General features: G+C 39.1%; 1 protein-coding gene across 1 annotated transcript; it reads left to right on the top strand.

Moving 5' to 3' along the window:
* The first annotated feature begins 17 nt into the window (after positions 1 to 17).
* On the top strand, positions 18 to 18498 carry Dhfr (dihydrofolate reductase). The gene is made up of 6 exons (XM_090331696.1): positions 18 to 187; positions 523 to 572; positions 3539 to 3644; positions 8588 to 8714; positions 11577 to 11692; positions 18317 to 18498. Exons 1-6 carry the CDS (start codon positions 30 to 32, stop codon positions 18393 to 18395), a joined length of 636 nt encoding a protein of 211 aa, XP_090187822.1. The 5' UTR covers positions 18 to 29; the 3' UTR covers positions 18396 to 18498.
* The last annotated feature ends 1992 nt before the right edge of the window (positions 18499 to 20490 follow it).

Consider the following 20490-nt stretch of genomic DNA (forward strand, 5'->3'; position numbering starts at 1 on the left):
CACAAATAGGACGGAGGGGGCGGGCACCCATGATTTCGCGCCAAACCCACCGAGCCTGCGGGCTGAGTCCCGAAAGCTCCCAGTCGATCGCTGCCGCCGGCATGGGTCGTCCGCTGAACTGCATCGTCGCCGTCTCCCAGAACATGGGCATCGGCAAAAACGGGGACCTTCCCTGGCCCCACCTCAGGTACCTGTTGGGTCTCGGTAGGGCGACTGAAGCCGGCACAGGCTGCGCCTGATCCAGGCGCCGGGCGGGGATGCGCCGGGCTGACCTGCGGGGTCGGGGGTGGGGGTCGGACTTGGCCTGCTGGAGGGGCTGTGGGTAGTTCTGGCTTCCACCACCGCCGCACCCGGCCAAGCTGTTGGTTTCCGGGAGGGTCCTGGGGCCTCGCTAGGCCTCTGCCCCCAGCGCCCTCCTGCCCCGGAGCAAAGTCCCCGCCCTGGGCAGCACAGCCTACTTCGCTGAGCCTGCGCCCGCGGGATGCACTTCTGAGTTGGTCTGTTTTTCTTTCTGCCTTGCAGGAATGAATTCGAGTATTTCCAAAGAATGACCAAAACCTCTACAGTAGAAGGTAATGTGAACTTTTTGAGCGCTAAAGGTTTTCCCAAGGACTTGCTAAAAGGAAATATTTCCGGGGGAATGTTTAAAACGGAAAATTTTCCATGTTAGTCTGCCATCTCTTTCACCAATCAGTGGTTGGTACACAGTTCCTGAGTTTAACATTCGATTTTTAAGTGTGCTGTTCCGGTTTGGGGCCAAATTGTCTGCAGATGTCAGTGCTGTGGACTGCTGAAAGAGGCGGTAAGCCCTGAGCATGGGCAGTGGAATGTAAAAACTTGTAAACGATTGGATGTAGGTGGCTCACCTCCGTGATCCTCGCTACTCAGCCAGCAAAAAGGCCAATACTGAAGGCATGGCTTCCATGGTAGAAAACCAGCCTTGAGCAAAATTTCAAGTTCAATTCAAGCCCAGCATGTGTGCATACACACATGCACACACACAAACACATTTTAAGAAATGTGATACTGAACGTTGGATATGTGTGACTTAAAGGTGATGGGAGAAGTCATCAGGAATCTCTTCCATTACCAGTGTGGCCAAGTGTAGGTGACTCAGAACATCAGGGAGTGGAGAATGAGTTGCAGTTGTAATGACGATTTTCAGCTGGCCTGTTGGACATCGAAGGTAGTTTCATTCCTAGGGAAAGAGCTGCATGAATTGAGCCACTGGAGAGAGGACTATCACCAAAGAAAAGAATATGAGTGAAAGGATGCCTTGCTGAAAACGGAAGACATGCTTCTATTTGTGGTGAAAGGAGAAATGACAGTATAAATCATGAGTCCCAGAGATCCAGGTGCTACATACTGTTAATAGGACAAACAATGCGTTTAGATTTGCCCTTCGGGTCACTGACATAAACTGGAATCGCAGGAGGTCTCTTTTTTTTTTTTTTTTTTGCCAATCCTGGGGCTTGAACTCAGGACCCAGGCACTGTCCTTGGACACTTTTTGTTCAAGACCAGTGCTCTGATACTTGAGCCACAGCACCACTTCTGACTTTTTCTGTGTATATGGTACTGAGGATTTGATCACAGGCCTTCATGCCTGCTAGATGAACACTCTACCACTAAGCTCTCCTCCCAGCCCAAGGAGGCCTCTTTAACCCAAACCACTCTCGAATCCTGAGTATGGATGGGGCCAGGAATGAGACTTATTGGTAGAGTGCTTGCCTAGCATCCATGAAACCCTGGGTTGGATTCCTCAGTACCACATACACAGAAAAAGTCAGAAGTGATGCTGCTGTGGCTCAAGTGGTAGAGCACTGATCTTGGGAAAGCCCAAGGACAGTGCCCAGGCCCTGAGTTCAAGCACCAGAACTGGGCAGGGGGGGGGAGGGGGGGGGAACCTGAGTATAGCCTGATAATCATTATTATTCTTTGGCTAAAATATCTGATTCACTGTTAATGTTCTAAGTAGGTAAAAGTGGAAGTTATATGTGTAAATTTTGGTTTTTGTTGGTAATAGAACTTGAACTCTGAGCCTGGGGGTTGTCCCTAAGCTCTTCAGCTCAAGGCTACCAGCCTGCCCCTTGAGCCACACCCTCACTTCCTGTTTCCTTGAGGTTAATTGGAGATAAGAGTGCCATGGACTTCAGTGCCCAGGGTAGCTTTGAACTGTGATCCTCAGATCTCAGCCTCCTGAATAGCTAGGATTACAGGCATGGGCCACTGTACCCGGCTTATGTGTCTTTTTTTTTTTTTTGGCCAGTCCTGCTTGAGCTCAGAGCCTGAGCACTATCCTTGAACTTTCTCAAGGTTAGAGCTCTACCACTTGAGCCTCTGCACCACTTCCGACTTTTTTTCTATGTATGTGGTACCAAGGAAGTGAACCCTGGTCTTCATGAATACTAGGCAAGCACTCTACGACTAGGCCAAACTCCCAGCCCTGTATGTAAAATTTTTGTATGAGAAGAATTGTCCTTGTGGTATAGTACATAAAGGAAGAAAGGCACAGCTGAACGTGATTTTAAGTAAGTAGAACATTAAAACCTTTTTGGAGTGCATGCATGTGTGTGTTCGATCTATACATCCTGGGGCTTGAACTCAGAGCCTGGACGCTATCCTTTAGCTTTTACACTCGAGACTGGCACTACCAGTTGAACCACGGCTCCACTTCCCAATTTTTAGTATTTTATTAGAGATTAAGAAGCTCAGACTTTCCTGCCCAGGCTGGCTTAGAACCACGACCTCAGATCTCAGCCTTGTGATGAGCTGGTATTATAAGCATTAACCATGAATGCCCAGGCAGGACCTATTTTCCAATGTAATGACTTTGAATCTGCAGAGCACATAAGCATGAATAGAATGATGACACTCAACAGCTTTAACAGTACTTAATAGAAAGTTAGCTTTGCTCTATATCTCTAATCCCCTTAACTACTAAATGTAGGAAGTACTTTTTTTAATTTTGAAATAGTTGTACAAAATAGTTGGAATTTAATAAAGCAAATGTGTGAGTACAGTACATCTTGATCAATGTCACTTTCAACATTCTCACCCCTCTTCAACCATCCCCTTCCCTTTTCTTAATTTTGTAGTATTTACAATGAATTCTTGAATGCATTCTCCTCCCTTCTCTCCTTAGCCTCATCACAGACCCTTTACAAGTACCCATTTCCTGCTGCTTATTTTGTCTTTCTAGGGAATTACATTTTTATCTTCATTTTATAGCTAAAGTAAAATGTGTCAGTATGATTTGTATAGTAAATGACAGATCACATTCAACTTGAGCACTTCAACCTTGAATGTTTACTCTTTACTGCAGTGGTTGCAAGTAGTTAAAACTAAATGCTAGGTTACACCAAAAAGAAAATGGTTACCATATTTAGATGGTGAGTGATAAATGTAATGCTATTTTAATTTCTGTAAAGAATATCCACTAGATGTCACTATAACAAACATAGTGTGTTTGCATGTGTGAATATGAAAATATATCTGTATTCCCTAAATGCATTTATCCTTCCTATATAACTTTATAGGTAAACAGAATCTGGTGATTATGGGGAGGAAAACCTGGTTCTCCATTCCTGAGAAGAATCGACCTTTAAAAGACAGAATTAATATAGTTCTTAGTAGAGAACTCAAGTAAGTACCATAACATAAACTCACCATCAAAAAAAAAATTGTGTTGTTTCTTAGAGCACAGATCAGTATGTGAAAGGATGAAATTGAATAAAAAGTAACTATTGATAAAGCTGCTTAATATCACAAAGGTAATTACAAAAAACAAGTAAGCAATGAATGCCTTATGACAACTTATTTGGCTCTAACTTGAAGTTACATTAAAATGGAATTTCACTGTAGAAGATACTTTGTATATTTTTTGGAATCATTGGTCATTAGATTCAATATCAACTGTACAATACAATAAGTAACTTTTTTCTAGTTCCATATCAAAATACCTGTGTTTTAAGATTTTCCAAAATTAAGTTGTCATTCTCTGGACTCAATTCTCAATTAAGATGTAAGTTTCAACATGGATTGAGATTGATGCTAGTCCACTGTTATTCCTACTTAGTCACAGCACCAAAATTATACTTCATACTTGTATACTTTATCTAGTATCTGGAGATAAGCCCATGTTTTTTCTTTTTTTTTTTTTCCCCGTCTGTCCTGGGACTTGAACTCTGGGCCTGTGCATTGTCCCTGAGCTTTTCAGCTCAAGGAAATGCCCTATCCCTAGAACCACAGCACCACTTCCAGATTTCTGATGATTAATTGGAGATAGGAGTGTCATAGACTTTAGTGCACTTTGGTGCTTTAGTTCTCGGACTTTAGTGCACTTTTGTGGCCCAGTAGCTTTGAATAGCAATCATCAGATCTCAGCTTCCTGAGAAGCTAGGATTAAAGGCATGAGCCACTAGGCCTGGCTCATTTACATCCTATATTTCATATATATTCAGTACTGATTTCAGTTTTGTTTTTCTTATTTGTTTGTTGTTATTGATACTGGTCCTAATCTATTGTTAATAGCTTCTGAACCTCAGGGAGTTTTTTTGTTTGTTTCTTTTTGTTTTTTTCTGGTCAGCAAGTGACTGAAGGAATCAACATGTTGAACATTTCTTCCCTAACTGATAATCTAGTCACAGAAAGAATCCCAATACAGCATCTATGCAGCGTCTTAAGGTATCACATTGAGGAGGGAAAGGGTAGGCAGATGAGCTAATCCAAAAGGTGGGTCTACATGAGTTTCTTTGCAAGGAATTTGTTGTCACAGATGTAGAAGAGAGTTCCATTAAAACGAAAAATCTTTAGAGTGGACCATCAAGCAGGACAGGCTAGAACTCTCTAGCAGATAAAATTTCTTCTGGGGGAGCCGGGAGTTTGGCCTACTGATAGACTGCTTGCCTAGCATGCACAAAGACCCAGGTTTGATTCCTCCCTACTACATACATCGAAAAAGCTAGAAGTGGTGCTGTGGCTCAAATGGTAGAGCACTGGCTTTGAAGAAAGCCCATGGACAGTGCCTAGGCCCTGAATTCGTGCCCTAGGACTGGCAAAAAAAACAAAAAAAAAAAAAAACAAAAAAAAAAAAACCTCTTTGTTGTTAAAGGAGTTTTGATTGAAGTCCACCCAGAGTAAAGTCAACTAACTGTATATCCTCTCATCTACAAAATGCCTTGGTAACAATGCCTGGCTTACTGTTTGAATAATATACCAGCCAGCTTAAAAAACTGTGACATAGCCACACACTAAGGGTTTCAGCATATAAAGATTTTCTCCTGTCCATCCTTGAACGGAAAAATACCCAGCCATTTGCACTAATTGCCTCCGGTTGGTGTGCATCTTGTTGTCTGCCTCCATCTTCATGCTGTTCTTTGTCCTGGTTGCTAGGATATTTTGATTATCCTTCACTTGGTAGAATCCAGATTCACAAACTGTATTTCCATTCCCAGGGATTTTTTTTTTTAATAACAGATTCTTGAGTACTACTCAAGGTTATTTATGGCTAGCTTGAGCTAAAACAAACATAAAGGAGTCTCAGTGGGGGAGATGTTCAGTTGAGCCAGCATTTCTTCTCAAATGATGAGTCTAATTTCTTCTGTATGACCCTCCTGTGGTGTATGTAATTGGGTTTGGTTGCTTCTTATATATTTATATATAACATTTATTGGTATATTTTGCTTTATTTTGATGGCTGAGAAAATTTAAAGTCTTTATTATCAAGTATGCCACAGAAATAGTGATACCAGTTAGTAGAGAATTTTTATTAGAGTTTTTGTCTTGCTCCTCTTGTCTCCCTACCTGCTAGTCAATTCTACGCATATTTCTGAGTTTTACGTAAATTGCCAACATTTACACCCTTGCTTATGTATCCTTTTAAAGGTACTTGATTTATACCCCTTCCCAGGGTAGAAGAAACTGAGTCTCAAGGTAACCCCCAAATTTGCTTTAAGAAAAAGAAAAAACACTAGTTCCTTGAAATAACTACATAATAAGGTGTGTGTATGTGGGGGGTTAGTAGTATTACTGGGCTTGAACTCAGGGCCTTGCAGTTGCTAAGGAAGTACTATGTGTCTGAGCCATGCCAGCTGTGTTTTTATAGTGAGATGGGGTCTTCCTGTCCAAGCACACGCATAGACTGATTTGCCTGCTTTGTGCTTCCCACAAAGCAAGGATGACAGGCATGTCCCCCCTCATTAAGCAGATAGTTAAAAAGGAGCTATTCTCTGTAAGAATCCAAGATTCTCCATCATAAATAACATACCAAGCATGTCTACACAGTGCTGACATGGAATATGTGTACTATCACATACTAGCCTTTTCCAAGCTCAGTGTGTGTGTGTGTGTGTGTGTGTGTGTGTGTGCGCGTGTGTGTGTGTGTGCGTGTGCGTGTGTGTGCGTGCGCGCGCGCGCGTGTACGTGTACATGCACGTGCATTAGCAATGAAGTGAGTCCCAATATAGAATGGTTCAGTCCATTATTTACTATGTTCTTTTCTAAAAATGTATTCTGCAAACAAGCTGAACTCAAAGATTACCTCAATTTTTCATCTTTTCTTTTATTAGCCATTGCTGAGCATGTTTCCTCTAAAACATTGTTAAAACCACTTTTTTAAAAATCAACTATTTTTCTAATGCCAATATTAAGGTTTGAGTTCCAGAGCCCCGTTCTTTGCTATGCAAGTACTTTATTACCTGAGCGATGCTCCTAGTTCTTGCTTTTTGTTCGGGTAGCATCTCTTCCTTTTGTCCAAAGCTGACTATAGCCCACTGTCTCTAGCTCCTGAGCAGCTGAGATTACAGGTGTGAACTACCATACGTAGCTCACATGCAATGTCATGTAGAAGCATCTCCCCAGCACCCTTAATCTCATCTTTTTCTCAGTTACTTTAATGTATAAAGAATTAAGTCATAAAATTATCCTTTTTTTAGACATTCTTACCAATAATCTGTACCATCTGGGCTATCATATAGCCAATTATTCACCAATTTCAGGAATACCTCTTCTACCTTCTCATGTCAGTTTTTTTTTTTTTCCCTGTTTGTCTCCTGTCATTAATTCTGACTTCATCATCCTCAGTTCTGAAAGCCATCATGACTGTCTCTATCATCCTTCACTGTGAACCAGACTCCCAATCTCTGCATTGGATCTTCTCTCAACTGTCTACTCCAACTAGTTCCTGCAGCTTTCCCTGCTAACACCTGGCATTTAACTTCAGCCTGACCTCCACTTGTTTTTCTAACCTGAGTCAAAGAATACACTTTGCTCTATCCTAACTCCTTCCCATACACATGACAAAGACTGGAGACGAGTATAGGGAGCCTACTGCTAAGAGAATGAATAATCTATTAATTTTTGATTAATCATTGTTAGAACTACCAGTTCAAGGACAATTACATAATCCTTTTAAAGCACCAGGCTAAAAACTTGACAGCAAATTAATATGTCTTTTCTGTATCTAATTACGATGAAAGCCTTGATTTTGTAGGCCCCTCACCTTCTCACCAAAACGAATGCGTTATGGAGGTTGAAAGTCATTGAGTTAGTCAGTAATAAACAATGAAATTATTTTAAATAATTTTCTCATTTGGGAGTTTTAATTGCTAAGCTGATTTTCAAATACTTCACCCATCTCAGTTTTGTTCAAAACATGAAAGTCCTATAGTCATACAACCCTGCTCTTTCCACCATTTTATCATGAAAATTTTCAAACAGAAAGACATGTAAACACCTACATTCTATCAATACTGTTCTGTGACACTGGTTTTATCATGCCCATCAGCTGGCTATGTATATGTATATATATATATATATATTTTTTTTTTAATTGCAGATATTAAGGGCCAGGAGTTTGGCCTAGTGGTAGAGTACTTGCCTAGCATGCATGAAGACCCCGGTTCAGTTCCTCAATACCACATACATAGAAAAAGCTGGAAATGGGCCTGTGGCTCAAGTGGTAGTTCTCTAGCTTGAGAAAGCCCAGGGACAGTGTTCAGACCGAGTTCAAGCCTTGGGACTAGCCCCCCCCCCCCAAAAAATGCAGACATTAGTATATTTTTCCCTATATACTTCATATGTATCACTAATTATAATTTAGTATCTTATTGAGTCTTTTTCTGCCGACGTAAATATTGCATATAATGAGATGAGTAAGTTTTAGGTCTACATTTGCTAAATTCTGACAAAAGTTTATACCTATAAAATCTAGATCCTTATCAAAGATTCAAAACAGAACATTATGTAAACCCCCAGGAGTCCAGTCATGGTTTAACCCAGTTATCTTTGCTCCCATCTCTTTCAGGACCAACTATTACAATTTTTTTTTGTTTTACTATAGATCTCATGAGATATCACATGAGTTTTCATTTTCAATTTGTGTGGCTCCTTTGTGTGCAAAATGTAGAATAGCTAATTGCTTATAGGCCATACTGATGTTAAGTACTGTTTACTGAAAATTCATATTTATGTTGGTTTTAGTTTTTATAATCACCATTACTCAGATTATTTTACTAGTCTGTAGATTTTTCAAAACCTGTGATTTTTCTTTTTGGTTGCCTCCCCTTCACCTCCACCCTTCCCCTCAGGGAACCTCCACAAGGAGCTCATTTTCTGGCCAAAAGTTTAGATGAAGCCTTAAAACTTATTGAGCAACCAGAATTAGACAATAAAGTGGACATGGTTTGGATAGCAGGAGGCAGTTCTGTTTATAAGGTAAGTAAAATTACCTATTATAAATAAAAATAAATGTTCCCCTACTTTATTTCAGACTCTCTTGCCATTTAAAGAGAAGATGAGACGAGACGGCATAGAGCATTGTCTGAAACTAAAAATTTAATCCATGATCCTTAGAAGCAGTACATTATCACTACTTGTAAGCTAGATGACTTCTCAACTAGAATTGTCATTTAACACTGCCATGCCAAGGAATTTCTTTAGTCTATACCAGTCTATTTTCTTTTTTAAGTCTAGCTCTTCTCCTTAACTATTTTTTAACTGGCAAATAAGAGCACAGATATTATGTACAAGGTGTTTTGAAATGTGTGTACATTTATAGAACAGCTAAATTGAGCTAAATAACATGTATGCTACCTCACTTATTTTTTGTAGTTGATTGAGGACATTAAAATCAATTCTGAGCAGTTTTTACAAGCACAATAACAGTTACTGATGATAGCCATCTTGTTACACAATATACCCACTCAATGTACTCCTCCTGTAGAACTGAAATTTTTATCCTTTGACCAACATCTTCCCACATAGCAGTTTATTTTCACCTCAAAACACTAGCTGAAGTTTCCAGGTTAAAAACACCCTAAATTTCTTCCTGAGAATTGCACTTGCACCATACTGTGTTCTATACTCTGGAAGTGCTTTAGATGTGCTGTTATCTCTTTGTTTCTCTGGGAAGCATTCACTGAGAAAAGCACAGGCTCTCAGGTGATAGGTAACTCAAGGTGTGTTTGTTCAAATAGAACAAAAGATTTTTCTCAGCAATTTTCAAGTGATGTGAGGGTGAGGGAGAATGGCATGATGTTATATCATAAGGAAAATTAGTGTGCCAGAGAAAAAGTATTCTTTTTCCTGGTACCAAATGACTTCCAACTTCAGATTTTTTCTTTAATGAACTTCAACCTGGTGTTTGTGTGTGTGTGTGTGTGTGTGTGTGTGTGTGTGTGTGTGTGTGTGTGTTACTGAGGATCTCACACTCTTTTACCTCTTGAATTAAGCCTCAGATTAATATTTATGAAGATAAAGAAATTCAGTCCCTACCCTCTCGGGCTTATGAAAACATACATCCACTGAAATAATTTGAGAAAGAACAATTCTAGGGTCCTCAATTTCTCAAGCCTTGGGGTGCCCCCACCCTGGGTTTAAGCTCCAGAACTGGCACACAAAAAAAAAAATAGTCTGTTTAGTTGTAACAAAGATAATAAAGGATTTAATATAACCAGAAATATCAAAGTGCCAGTGATTGCATATAAAGATTTCCTTCCTGAATACTTGTTTGTTAAACACGTCATTTGAAATATGATGTAAAAATCAATGTTAATAAATTCTTTAATAAATAAAATAAAAGCTACAGTTCTGTGCCCTTTGGGGGAATTTTAATGATAACAGACCTGGAATTTTATATATTTATGTATGTAAATTTTGTCTGTTCCCTATGTATAGTTGTGGATCAAAAGTTACTACTACTTTCTTGAATCTGCAATTTGGTTTTATTCTGCCATTTTGTTTGTTTGTTTTATGTTGGCACTTGGGCTTGAATTCAGAGCCTGAGCACTATCTCGTAACTCTCTTGCTCAAGGATAGTACTGTACCACTTGAACCACAGCTTCATTTTAGGCTGTTTGAAGATAAGGGTCTCCTTGATTTTACTTCCAGTGCAGATTTCAAACTGCAATCCTTAGATCGTAGCCAGTAGCTAGGATTACAGATGTGAACCAACAGCACTCAACTAGATAGGCAATTTGCAGTCGTCCTTTCTATTAAATTTTTAAACTATTTGTTTAAAGCCAGTGTTTTCTATTTTAAAAATATCAATAATATAGACAGCAGAATAATTAATAATGAAAAAGTACATTGGTAGCAAGTGTAATTTGTTATAGAAGTGTTTCCAATAAGAAAGATCTCACAAAATTATTCTATCTTCCCCAATAATACATATGTAAGTTTTCCTTTTTATTTCCTTTTATTTCTTGTTTCCTTTTTATTTTTTTAGTTGGTTGTTGGGGCTTGAACTCAGGGTCTGAGCACTGTCCTTGAGCTCTTTTGCTCAAGGCTAGTGCTCTACCCCTTTAAGGCTTTGAGCCACAATGCCAACAGGTATGAGCCACCAGTGTTCACCTTTGGGGTTAATTCTTAAGACAGCAGCCAAAGGAAAACAACCAAGCTGAATGATTAAATTAAAAAGGAGTCCTTTTGCTTTGTTTTATTTTGTTTTTTTGTGCCCTTCCTGGGGCTCAAACTCAATGCCTAGGCACTGTCCATAAGCTTTTGTTCTCAAAGCTATTTACAGCTCCATTTCTGGCTTTTTGGTGATTAGTTACAAATAAGAGTCTAGTTCCCCAGGTAGCTTTTAACTGAGATCCTCAGATCTCAGCATCCTAGGTAGCTAGGATTATAGACATGAGCCACTAATGCCTAGCTAAAAAGAAGTGCTTCAGGGCCGAGAGTTTGGCCTAGTGATAGAGTGCTTGCCTAGCATGCACGAAGACCTGGGTTCGATTCCTCGGTACCACATGCATAGCAAAAAGCCAGAAGTGGTGCTGTGGCTCAAGTGGTAGAGTTGTAGCCTTGAGAAAGCCCGAGGACAATGCTCAGGCCCTGAACTCAAGCCCAGGACTGACCAAAAAAATAAAAAAAAGTTCTTCATTACCCTAACAATAAAATTAAAGTAGTAGTAATAATAATAATAAAATCTTGAATACTTAAAAAAAAGGTTCTAAGCAAACCAACTTACAAGCTTATTGGCTTCACTACCTCGAATAACCTTAACCAATTAAAACAAACATCTTAGAGTTTCTTGTGACACAGATTAAGAAAATACATTTCTTTCCTTTTGTTTTAAAGGAAGCCATGGATCAGCCAGGCCATCTTAAACTGTTTGTGACACGGATCATGCAGGAATTTGAAAGTGACACATTTTTTCCAGAAATTGATTTGGAAAAATACAAACTTCTCCCAGAGTAAGTAGTTTGCTAACTAGTCCTGAGTATGTTTGCATTGCCCTCTTGGGGATTACACAAAAGAGCTGATTTTCTTTTCTCCCAAATTGAATTTGGGTGACCATGTAGATAAACAGACAGATATCAACATAAATAAATACTGTAGTAATTTGGGAAATCTGTTTCAGTAAACTTAGAAATGATTGGGTGTTTTGTTTTACATCTGTCTTTCCTTTTTTTTTTTTTTTTTTTTTGCCAATCCTGGGGCTTGAACTGAGGGCCTATGCATTGTCCTTGGGCTTTCTCAAGGCTAGAGCTCTACCATTTGAGGCACAACACCACTTCTGACTTTTTCTGTGTATTTGGTACTGAGGAATTGAACCCAGGTCTTCATGCATGCTAGGCAAGCACTCTGCCACTAGGCCATGTTCCCAGCCCTTACCTCTGTCTTTCTAAGTAGCATAAATTAGTTGTATAAGGGGGTTCATTTGTGACATTTCTATATAGTGAATTTAGATTAGATTCACCCCTTCTGTTATTAGTCGTCCTTATTTCTTCCACTTTTTAAATACTTTGTAACAAATCTCATTACTTTATTTTCATACAATACCTGAAGTACCTTGATCATATTCACACCCTCCCCTAATCCCACATTACCTCTCCTTTCACCCTTGGAAGGTTTCTGCTTCAAGATAGTCTCTTTGTTGTCTATTTATTTATTTACTTATTTATTCATTTTTAGGTCTGGATTCTACACATGAGAGAGAACATGCAATGTTTGTCTTTTTAGTCTAACTCATTTTGCTTAATGTAGTGATCTCTAGTTGCATCCATCTTCCTGCAGACAACATAATTTCATCCTTCTTTATGGCTGAGTAATACTCCATTGTGAATCTATACCACATTTTTCTTTTATTGCCCATTTGTCAGTTGATGGCCACCTAGGCCAAGTCCATCTTTCAGCTGTTGTGAACAGTCCACTGAAAACATAGGTATAGTATAGTAGAGACATAGGTGTCTCTACTATATATGATTACTTATATTCCTCGCAGTATATGCCAAGGAGTAGCACAGTTAGGTCATATTTGTAGCTCTATTTGTAGTTTTTTGAGGCACCTCCATAGTAGCTGCACAGATTTGGAAGTGGTCAGGTTTTGATGAGTTTTGTCGGTCTTAGAAGAGCTGTTACTAGTTCACACTAGGAGAGTCAAATGTGTTCTGTGCACTGAAGACATTAGTGTTCACTAGGCTTCATGATATTGCTGCTGGGGATTATATTTCTTGTAGTAGCGGGGTAACAAATGGCAGTGATGAAAAGAAGTACTACATATAGAATCAAGGTGCTGTGCGGTTGTACATGTTGTGGTCTGAGAAGTCCGCAGATAGGATAAGAACAAAGTGGAAGAAACCAGCCATGCTTAGGAACCCGAAATGGTTCAGAGACTGAGACTGGAATGTCTGACTCTGAAGGCCAACACAAGCATTGGAAACAAAGAGGAAGGCGGATAGCATCAGACCTGGTGCATTTTTAGGCAGCAGTGACTAGGGGATATTGCTATACATGTTTTCTAGGGGGTGGACCAGAGGAAGCAAGAGCAGAACAGTGACCTTTAGTTGAAGTGATTCAAGTGAAAGATTAGCAGACTTAGATTAAGGTGGTAGAAAAGAGGAGACCACCTAAAAGCACCATTCAGCTATTAAGTATACAGAGTAAAAGAAAATGATTACATCAACACTTCTAGACCTGCTTTTAGCTCATTCTTCCAAATATTCTATTTGTATAGCAATTATCGGTTGAGTATGAATTTGTTTTTGAAATGCTCCAGAGAAACATTAGGAGTCAAATGTGGACAAATGGATGGCCATACTTTTGAATAACAGATCTATTAATCTGGTGTAATACTTGAATCACATGGAATGACTGATTGTCTTAGACGCTTGTTTATTTTTTATGGGGTTTTTTGTTAGTTTGTTATTTGTACCTTTTTGGGGCTTGAACTAAAGGATTAGGCCATGTTCTTGACATTTTCCAAAAGGCTCTACCGCTTGAGCCACAGCTCCACTTTCAGCATTTTGTTGGCTTATTGGAGATAAACATCACATGCTGAATCTACGGAGATAATTGGGTTTTGGTTTTGTCTATTAACAAATATATACTATTCATATGAAATACTATTTTGATTTTCATGTTAAACTAATACTACATTCTGCTATAAATTCAAATTGGTAAGTCTATTTTTTCTTTTTTTTCTTTTTTTTTGTCAGTCATGGGGCTTGAACCTGGCGTCTGATTACTGTCCTTGGTTTTTCTCAAGGCTAGCGCTCTACCTCTTGGGCCACAACACTGCTTCTGGCTTTTGTCTGTGTATGTGGTACCAAGGAATGAAACCCAGGGCTTTGTGCATGACAGGCAAACACTCTACCGCTGGGCCACAATCCAGGCCCCTCAGCTTGGTAATTCTATATGACCTTTTTTTTTTTCTTTTTTTTTTTTAATGTTAGTCAATCCAGTCTGCTAGTATTTTGTTCAGGATTTTCACATTTGCATCCCAAACTGATGTTAGTCTATAGAGTTTTGTTGTTGTTGATTTGTCATTTACTGTCTTTACCTGATTTTGATATCAGGAAAAGACTAACGTTGAGAATGAATGAGAGGCACTCTCCTCTCTCTCTGTTGGCAGAGCTTAAATGTCTTAGAAAAGTTTAATGTTGGGGCCAGGAGTTTGGCCTAGTGGTAGAGTGCTTGCCTAGCATGTACGAAGACCCAGGGTCGATTCCTCGGTACCACATACATAGAAAAAAGCCGGAAGTGGTGCTGAGGTTCAAGTGGTAGAGAAAGTCCAAGGACAGTGCTCAGGCCCCTGAGCTCAAGCCCAGGACTGGCAAAAAAAAAAAAAAAAAAAAAAAAAGTTTAATGTTGAGTAGATTGAGATAGGAACAAAACCATTGTTCTAAAGTAGACATTCTCACATTCTCAAAAAGATTGGAAGAAAATGAGGGGGGGAAAAAATCTCTCTTCCATTGCAGCATTTGTATTTTGGGGGTATATTAACATGGAATGGAGGGAATTCCAAAGGGCAGACTTGGAATAGGTTGGTTTTTCATTAAACAGAGAAAAAAGAAAATCTCTGGAAAAAACAAATGTACTTTGTCATTGAACAGCTGTCATTGAATGTAGCACTGCTGCATTTGGGGACTTTCTCAGTACATTGGAGAATTCGTCTTGCTCCCTATTGTCCAGAAACAAGCTGATCATTCTCCATTTCCTCCATTTTTCCCTGCCATGGCACCTCCTTGGTGTAGACTTGTATTGTCTCTATCAGTACCCTTTTGTGGTGATCCAAGCGTCAGTACAAATATAGTGTCCTTTATTAACACTCTACTTCTTGGCTTAGAAGAAATTTTAAAAAAAATAGTATAATGAAATAAAAATGAAAGCAAGAACTATGGCGTGGCAAGAAGAGAGAAATTTAGAAAATAAGTGAAGCTACAAATGGTTGAAACCTGAAAACAGAAGTGAATATTAACAGAATAAGATGGTCTTACTTTGTGTCTACCTTTTTATTAAAACCCATAGGTCACTGCTTCTGCAAGCATTCTTTCAATGCCAGCCTTTCCTGTGCAGGTCTATTCTTAATCATCCAGCTTAGAAGAAATCTTTCTATCTCAATCTCACATGAATCCCCAACTAAACCAATAGACCCAAATACTTTATATTATCAGGTTCTTGTTTCATGAAAAACAGACTTTTCCTTGTAGTTACCCTCCCTATAACCATCTAGTCAAAAAAGAGGAAGACCAAAGAGGTCTTTCGTTGTATTAGTCTACTTTTTCATTGCTTTAATGAGATGTCTGAGACATGGTAACTTTAGAAAGGAGATTTATGTTGATTTCAGTTCTGGAGGTTTAAAATCATACCAATAGCATCTCAGCACCCGTAAGGACCTCATGAGAAATTGGCATTGCAATGATTGGAAGTATGCATAGGAGGAAATAATGTCTCTAAACAGGAAGCTACCTAAATACTTCTCATTAGACCCCATTGCTTAAAGCTCACAACCACTTCCCAATATCACCCTATAGCAGACTAAGCCTCCAGCACATAAACCTTGGAAGACAAGTATCCAAAACTATAACAGAGGCAGTAATGGGCTCCAAAGTTGGGAAAGATGCCCCTTACCGACAGACAGCTGGAAGTAGATCTTAGATGGACTAATGTTTCCTCTTTGCACCCCACCACTTCCCGCTCTCCAGGATGTTCCATATTTGTCCACGCTCCTTTTGAATGTTTCCTCTAGAGCCTACTTCTTATAATCTTTATTTCATCTTATTTGCAGGGGTTTTTTTTGGGTATGTCTACATGTGTTTTTTTATCTGTTTATTCGCTTAATGGATAACTATTTTCAAGAATTTTGTTGACCTCTTTGACCTTCTATCTCTGAGCTGTGGTCCTTTGTCAGGTCAGATTGTCATTTCCATTGGCTTGCTTGATTCTTCAAGCTTCTAAAAAGGTGTCATTGTGTGGGTAGTTCATAACAAATAGGTAGGGTTCCCCAATCCTATCACCTAATTTGAATCCAGAATCCAACTGTAAATCTTAGAGTTTATTCTTGAGAAGTTCGCAATTATGGTTAAGCAGTAAGTTTAACCATTATTAAAACAGAACAAAATGTGTGGGTAGTAGAGGAAGAAATGAAAGTGAAGCAGAATTTAATCTTCTCTTCACAGAGAAAATTAATATTAATTACCATGGCTACTGATCATATTCAGCCAGGAGGATAGTTATTTCTAAGTTGTTAATTGTGAAAGGAACGCCTTGGTACTTTGCTTTTGTCTTATTAATTGACAGTCCTGACACTCTTGAGAATTGTGCACATGAAAAAAATATGTAAATGTTACTTTTCATGACTCACTCCGAAGAAACTAAAATTACGGTTTTAAAATTGGCCTGGCTTTTTTTCATATCTTTAATAAAAACAGCTCTACTACTACTCAAACAGTAGAACAGCAATAGATTAGAAATGGTTGGCAAATAGAAATGTGGCTTCTTAGTCTGAGATGTAAATTACTACAGACAAAATACTTTTTATTTCTCCTCACGAGAAATAAAATAGATTACAGGCGTGAGCCACTGCACACGGATTATTATTATTATTATTATTATATAATTGTACAAAGGAGTATAGGATCTCCTGTTTATTTCCAGCTGGCCTAGACCACAAAACCCCTATTTACCTATCCCTCAGAGTTGGAGTGACAGCTTTCTGCCACCACACCTCAGCTTTCTGTTAGTGTAGATAGCCAAATAGGGCGATCACCTTGCAACAATAGGATTTCGGACCCACCCACCCACCCATCCTTTGTTTTTTGCCCAGGCTAGGACATAGACCCTTGGGATCTTCTTTTCCTGACTAGCTAGGATTAAAGGGGTGTGTTACTACACCTAGCCTAAACTTCCACTCTTTTAATAACTTTCATTAAGGAGGTTGAAACTTTAGGAAGAGTTTAGAAAGATGGTTGTATTCAAATTAAGACAAGGATACAGATTTAGGGTGTCAGCAGATACATTACTACTCCTGAGTCAGCCATGGGTCTCCCTTGAAATTCTCAGGGCCCACTTCTGGCTTTTCTATGTATGTGGTACCAAGGAATCAAACCGGAGTCTCTGTGCATGTTAGGTAAGCACTCTACCACTAGGCCAGCTCCCCCCATCTTTTTATCACAATAATAATCTCTGTCGTTAGTGACTGAAGAAATTAATGCCTGCTATTATTTAATAATGTATATCGCAAGAAATTGTGGGTTTTTTTTTTCTGTGTTCTTTGCCTATCATGAGCTTAGAAAGTAGTTAAAGGAACAGCACAACAACAAGCCTGTAATATTGATAGTAACATTGGTGGATCCCTTTCCATGCCACCCACAATGTCAATTGTTTTTTTTTTTTTATGAGGATGCCAGCCAGTGGCAGGCATGATGTGACTACAGCAGCCGCCTCTAATCCCCTGGAGAACACAGAGTGAAGTATCAAGAAGTACATGTTTGTAGCCCAGAGGCAGGGTAGTCCTGAGCAGAGAACTTCCTTTTGAATGGGAAGCTGGAGGGAGTAGATACATGAGTTGGAAAGTAGCAAAGATCAGGTACATAGTGATTCTCACAAAGCAACTGCAGTGTGCCACTGGGGAGTTAGAACCATGTCCCCTCCAGGAAACAGAAACTGAGAATCCGTGCAAAGCACACAACATAACTCCACTTCTACTCAATAAACAGCCACAGATTGTATTTCATTTCTCTTTTGCTTAACATATGAAATATAATACCAATTTGTAACACTTGGAAAAAATGCTAAGGAAATTTTGCCTTAGGTTGGAAATAGGGAGATACAAGATAAACTGTTTTTGAGGAAAGAATTAGGAATCAGAAGGGGGAAAAATGGTCTTAATTTTATATTATGTAGTTTGCTATTTTGTCTTGCCATTTGTTGTTGTCATATATTTGCTTGGTAGTCACTCCTTCAACAGTAGCTTAGTTGCCACTGAGAAAATAAAAATTGACTTCACACACTGTGAATGCCCGTCAGGTGAAAAGTCAGGGAAGCTATGCCTTCAGTGTTTGCCTCCTTAAATCACAGATCCTTTTCTTTTACAGATACCCAGGCGTGCTCTCTGAGGTTCAGGAGGAAAAGGGCATTAAGTACAAATTTGAAGTATACGAAAAGAATGATTAATGAAAAGATGTTTTCTGGTTTATTTCAAGTTATGCCAAGCCCTCCCCTCCCCCCTTAAAATTAATGTATTTTTACACCTATATTTACTTTAGATCTATAATTATTTTTGTTGTTTGTGTGTTTTTTTGCTTGTTTGTTTCATGGATCTGGAGATCAAACACAGGACCTCACACATAGTCGGCTTACATTCTACCACCCAGCCAATTATTATTAATTATTTCTAAGCAGTATGTTTTTATTCCTCATTAATATTAGGAAGGTTATACAAAATACTATTTAGAAAACATGTCTTGCCGCAACTGGCTCAATGCTCTTGTTCCAAGGCCAGAACTGACTTCCTCTCAGTATGTGCTCAAGGCCGCATATCTGCAAGAGGGCCAGAAGTGGAAGAATTCCCTGGGAACATGGGGTAGTTCCATAGATAGGAACTAGACTGAGAAGTCTAAAGGGCAGGGATAGAAACAGAAGAACTACAACTACCTAAGAGAAGTATGAGACTTGTGAAACTTCTTTCCAGTCTTCAGTGAGATTTATGCACTTTACCCAAAGAGTAATACAAATGACAGCTACAGTTAAAACTTCACAGATAACAAAATATTAAAAATATTAGAAAGTGAGAAACTAGAACTTTACAATTTTTTTAAATGAGAATTAAGATGTGTTACCAGCATTTTCTATATTGTAACTCGACACAGCTGTTTTAAGGTATGTTAGCAATATACACTGGAATTCACAATATCCTGGATTTGAACCAACAGCTGCTATTTCCAGGAGGTTAATATAAACAAAGAGACGGACCCAGTGTTGCAACAGTTTTTTTCTAAACTTAGAGCCCAATGTCAAGCAATACGGAAGTGAGTAACCTGTCTATAGAATGTGATGGTCTGCGGCAGTTAAAAAGAACGAAGTGTAATGAAGATGCCAAACTATTCTGAAGTGAAAAATGACTTCACTACTTAAATATATAAAGAGAATGTATGCTGCAAATAGCTGGCAACATCAGGCTAAATCTGTTATTCTCTGTATTAGGTATATCCACTATAATTCAACTTTGGACATACTGTATATCTTTAAGAAAAGTTGTTCAGATAACTGAGCCATTTGTGTTCAGCAGTGAAATAAATTTGTAGAAAATTAAGAGTTAAAGGAACTTATGAAAATCTTCTATAAAGAGAAGAAACATCACAAAAAGTGAATGGGAGGCTGGTTGCTGGTGGTTCATGCCTGTGATTCTAACTACTCAGGATCCCAAGATCTGAGGATCATGGTTCAAAGCCAACCTGGTCAAGAAAGTCTATGAGACTCTTACCTCCAATTAACCACCAGAAAACCAAAGGTAGTTCTGTGGCTTCAAGTGGTAGAATGCTAGCCTTGAGAAAATGAGCTCAAAGACAATGCCTAGGCCCTGAGTTTAAGCCCTACAACCAACCAACAAACAAGAACAGGACCACCAGTGCCTCACACCTCTAATCCTAGCTACTCAAGAGACTGAGATCAGAGAGAATCATGGTTCAAAACCAGCCCAGGCACTAAAGAATGAGAGACTCTTACCTCCAAATTAATCTCCAGAAAACAGGAAGTGGGGCTGTGGCTCAAGGGGTAGGGCAATAGCCTTGAGGTGAAGAACTCAGGGACAGCCCCCAGGCCCAGAGTCTAAGCCCCATGACCAAGGACCAAAAAAAAAGAAAGATCCTAAGACTAATAAAGTTTCAGTGATGCTGGGGTTTTTTGATAGTTCTTTCCCAAAAGTACCAATATAAAAATGAAACTGGGGGTAGGCATTTGGCCTAGTGGTAGAGTGCTTGCTTAGCATGCATGAAGACCTGGGTTCGATTCCTTGGTACCACATACATAGAAAAAAGCCAGAAGTTGTGCTGAGGCTCATGTGGTAGAGCTCTAGCCTTGAGAAAGCCCAAGGACAGTGCTCAGGCCCTGAGCTCAAGCCCAGGACTGGCAAAAAATAAAATAAAATTTTAAAACAATTGCACACTTTGGTTGTTTTTGGGTTTTTTTTAAGCCCTGTATTTCCAGCTTTTGGAAGAAAAAGACAAGATTCTGAGTTCAGGTCCAGACTGGACTGCATAGTGTGACCATC

The sequence above is a fragment of the Megascapheus bottae genome, chromosome 4, assembly GCF_031878675.1.
Source record: "Megascapheus bottae isolate mThoBot1 chromosome 4, mThoBot2.hap1, whole genome shotgun sequence".
Lineage (NCBI taxonomy): Eukaryota > Metazoa > Chordata > Mammalia > Rodentia > Geomyidae > Megascapheus > Megascapheus bottae.

Excerpts from the sequence above, each read along its gene's own strand:
- Dhfr (XM_090331696.1), top strand. The coding sequence starts at position 30 with ATGATTTCGCGCCAAACCCACCGAGCCTGCGGGCTGAGTCCCGAAAGC. Across the intron at positions 3,645-8,587 it reads GTTCTTAGTAGAGAACTCAA|GGAACCTCCACAAGGAGCTC; the intron begins GTAAGTACCATA and ends CCTTCCCCTCAG. Across the intron at positions 11,693-18,316 it reads AAATACAAACTTCTCCCAGA|ATACCCAGGCGTGCTCTCTG; the intron begins GTAAGTAGTTTG and ends TTTCTTTTACAG.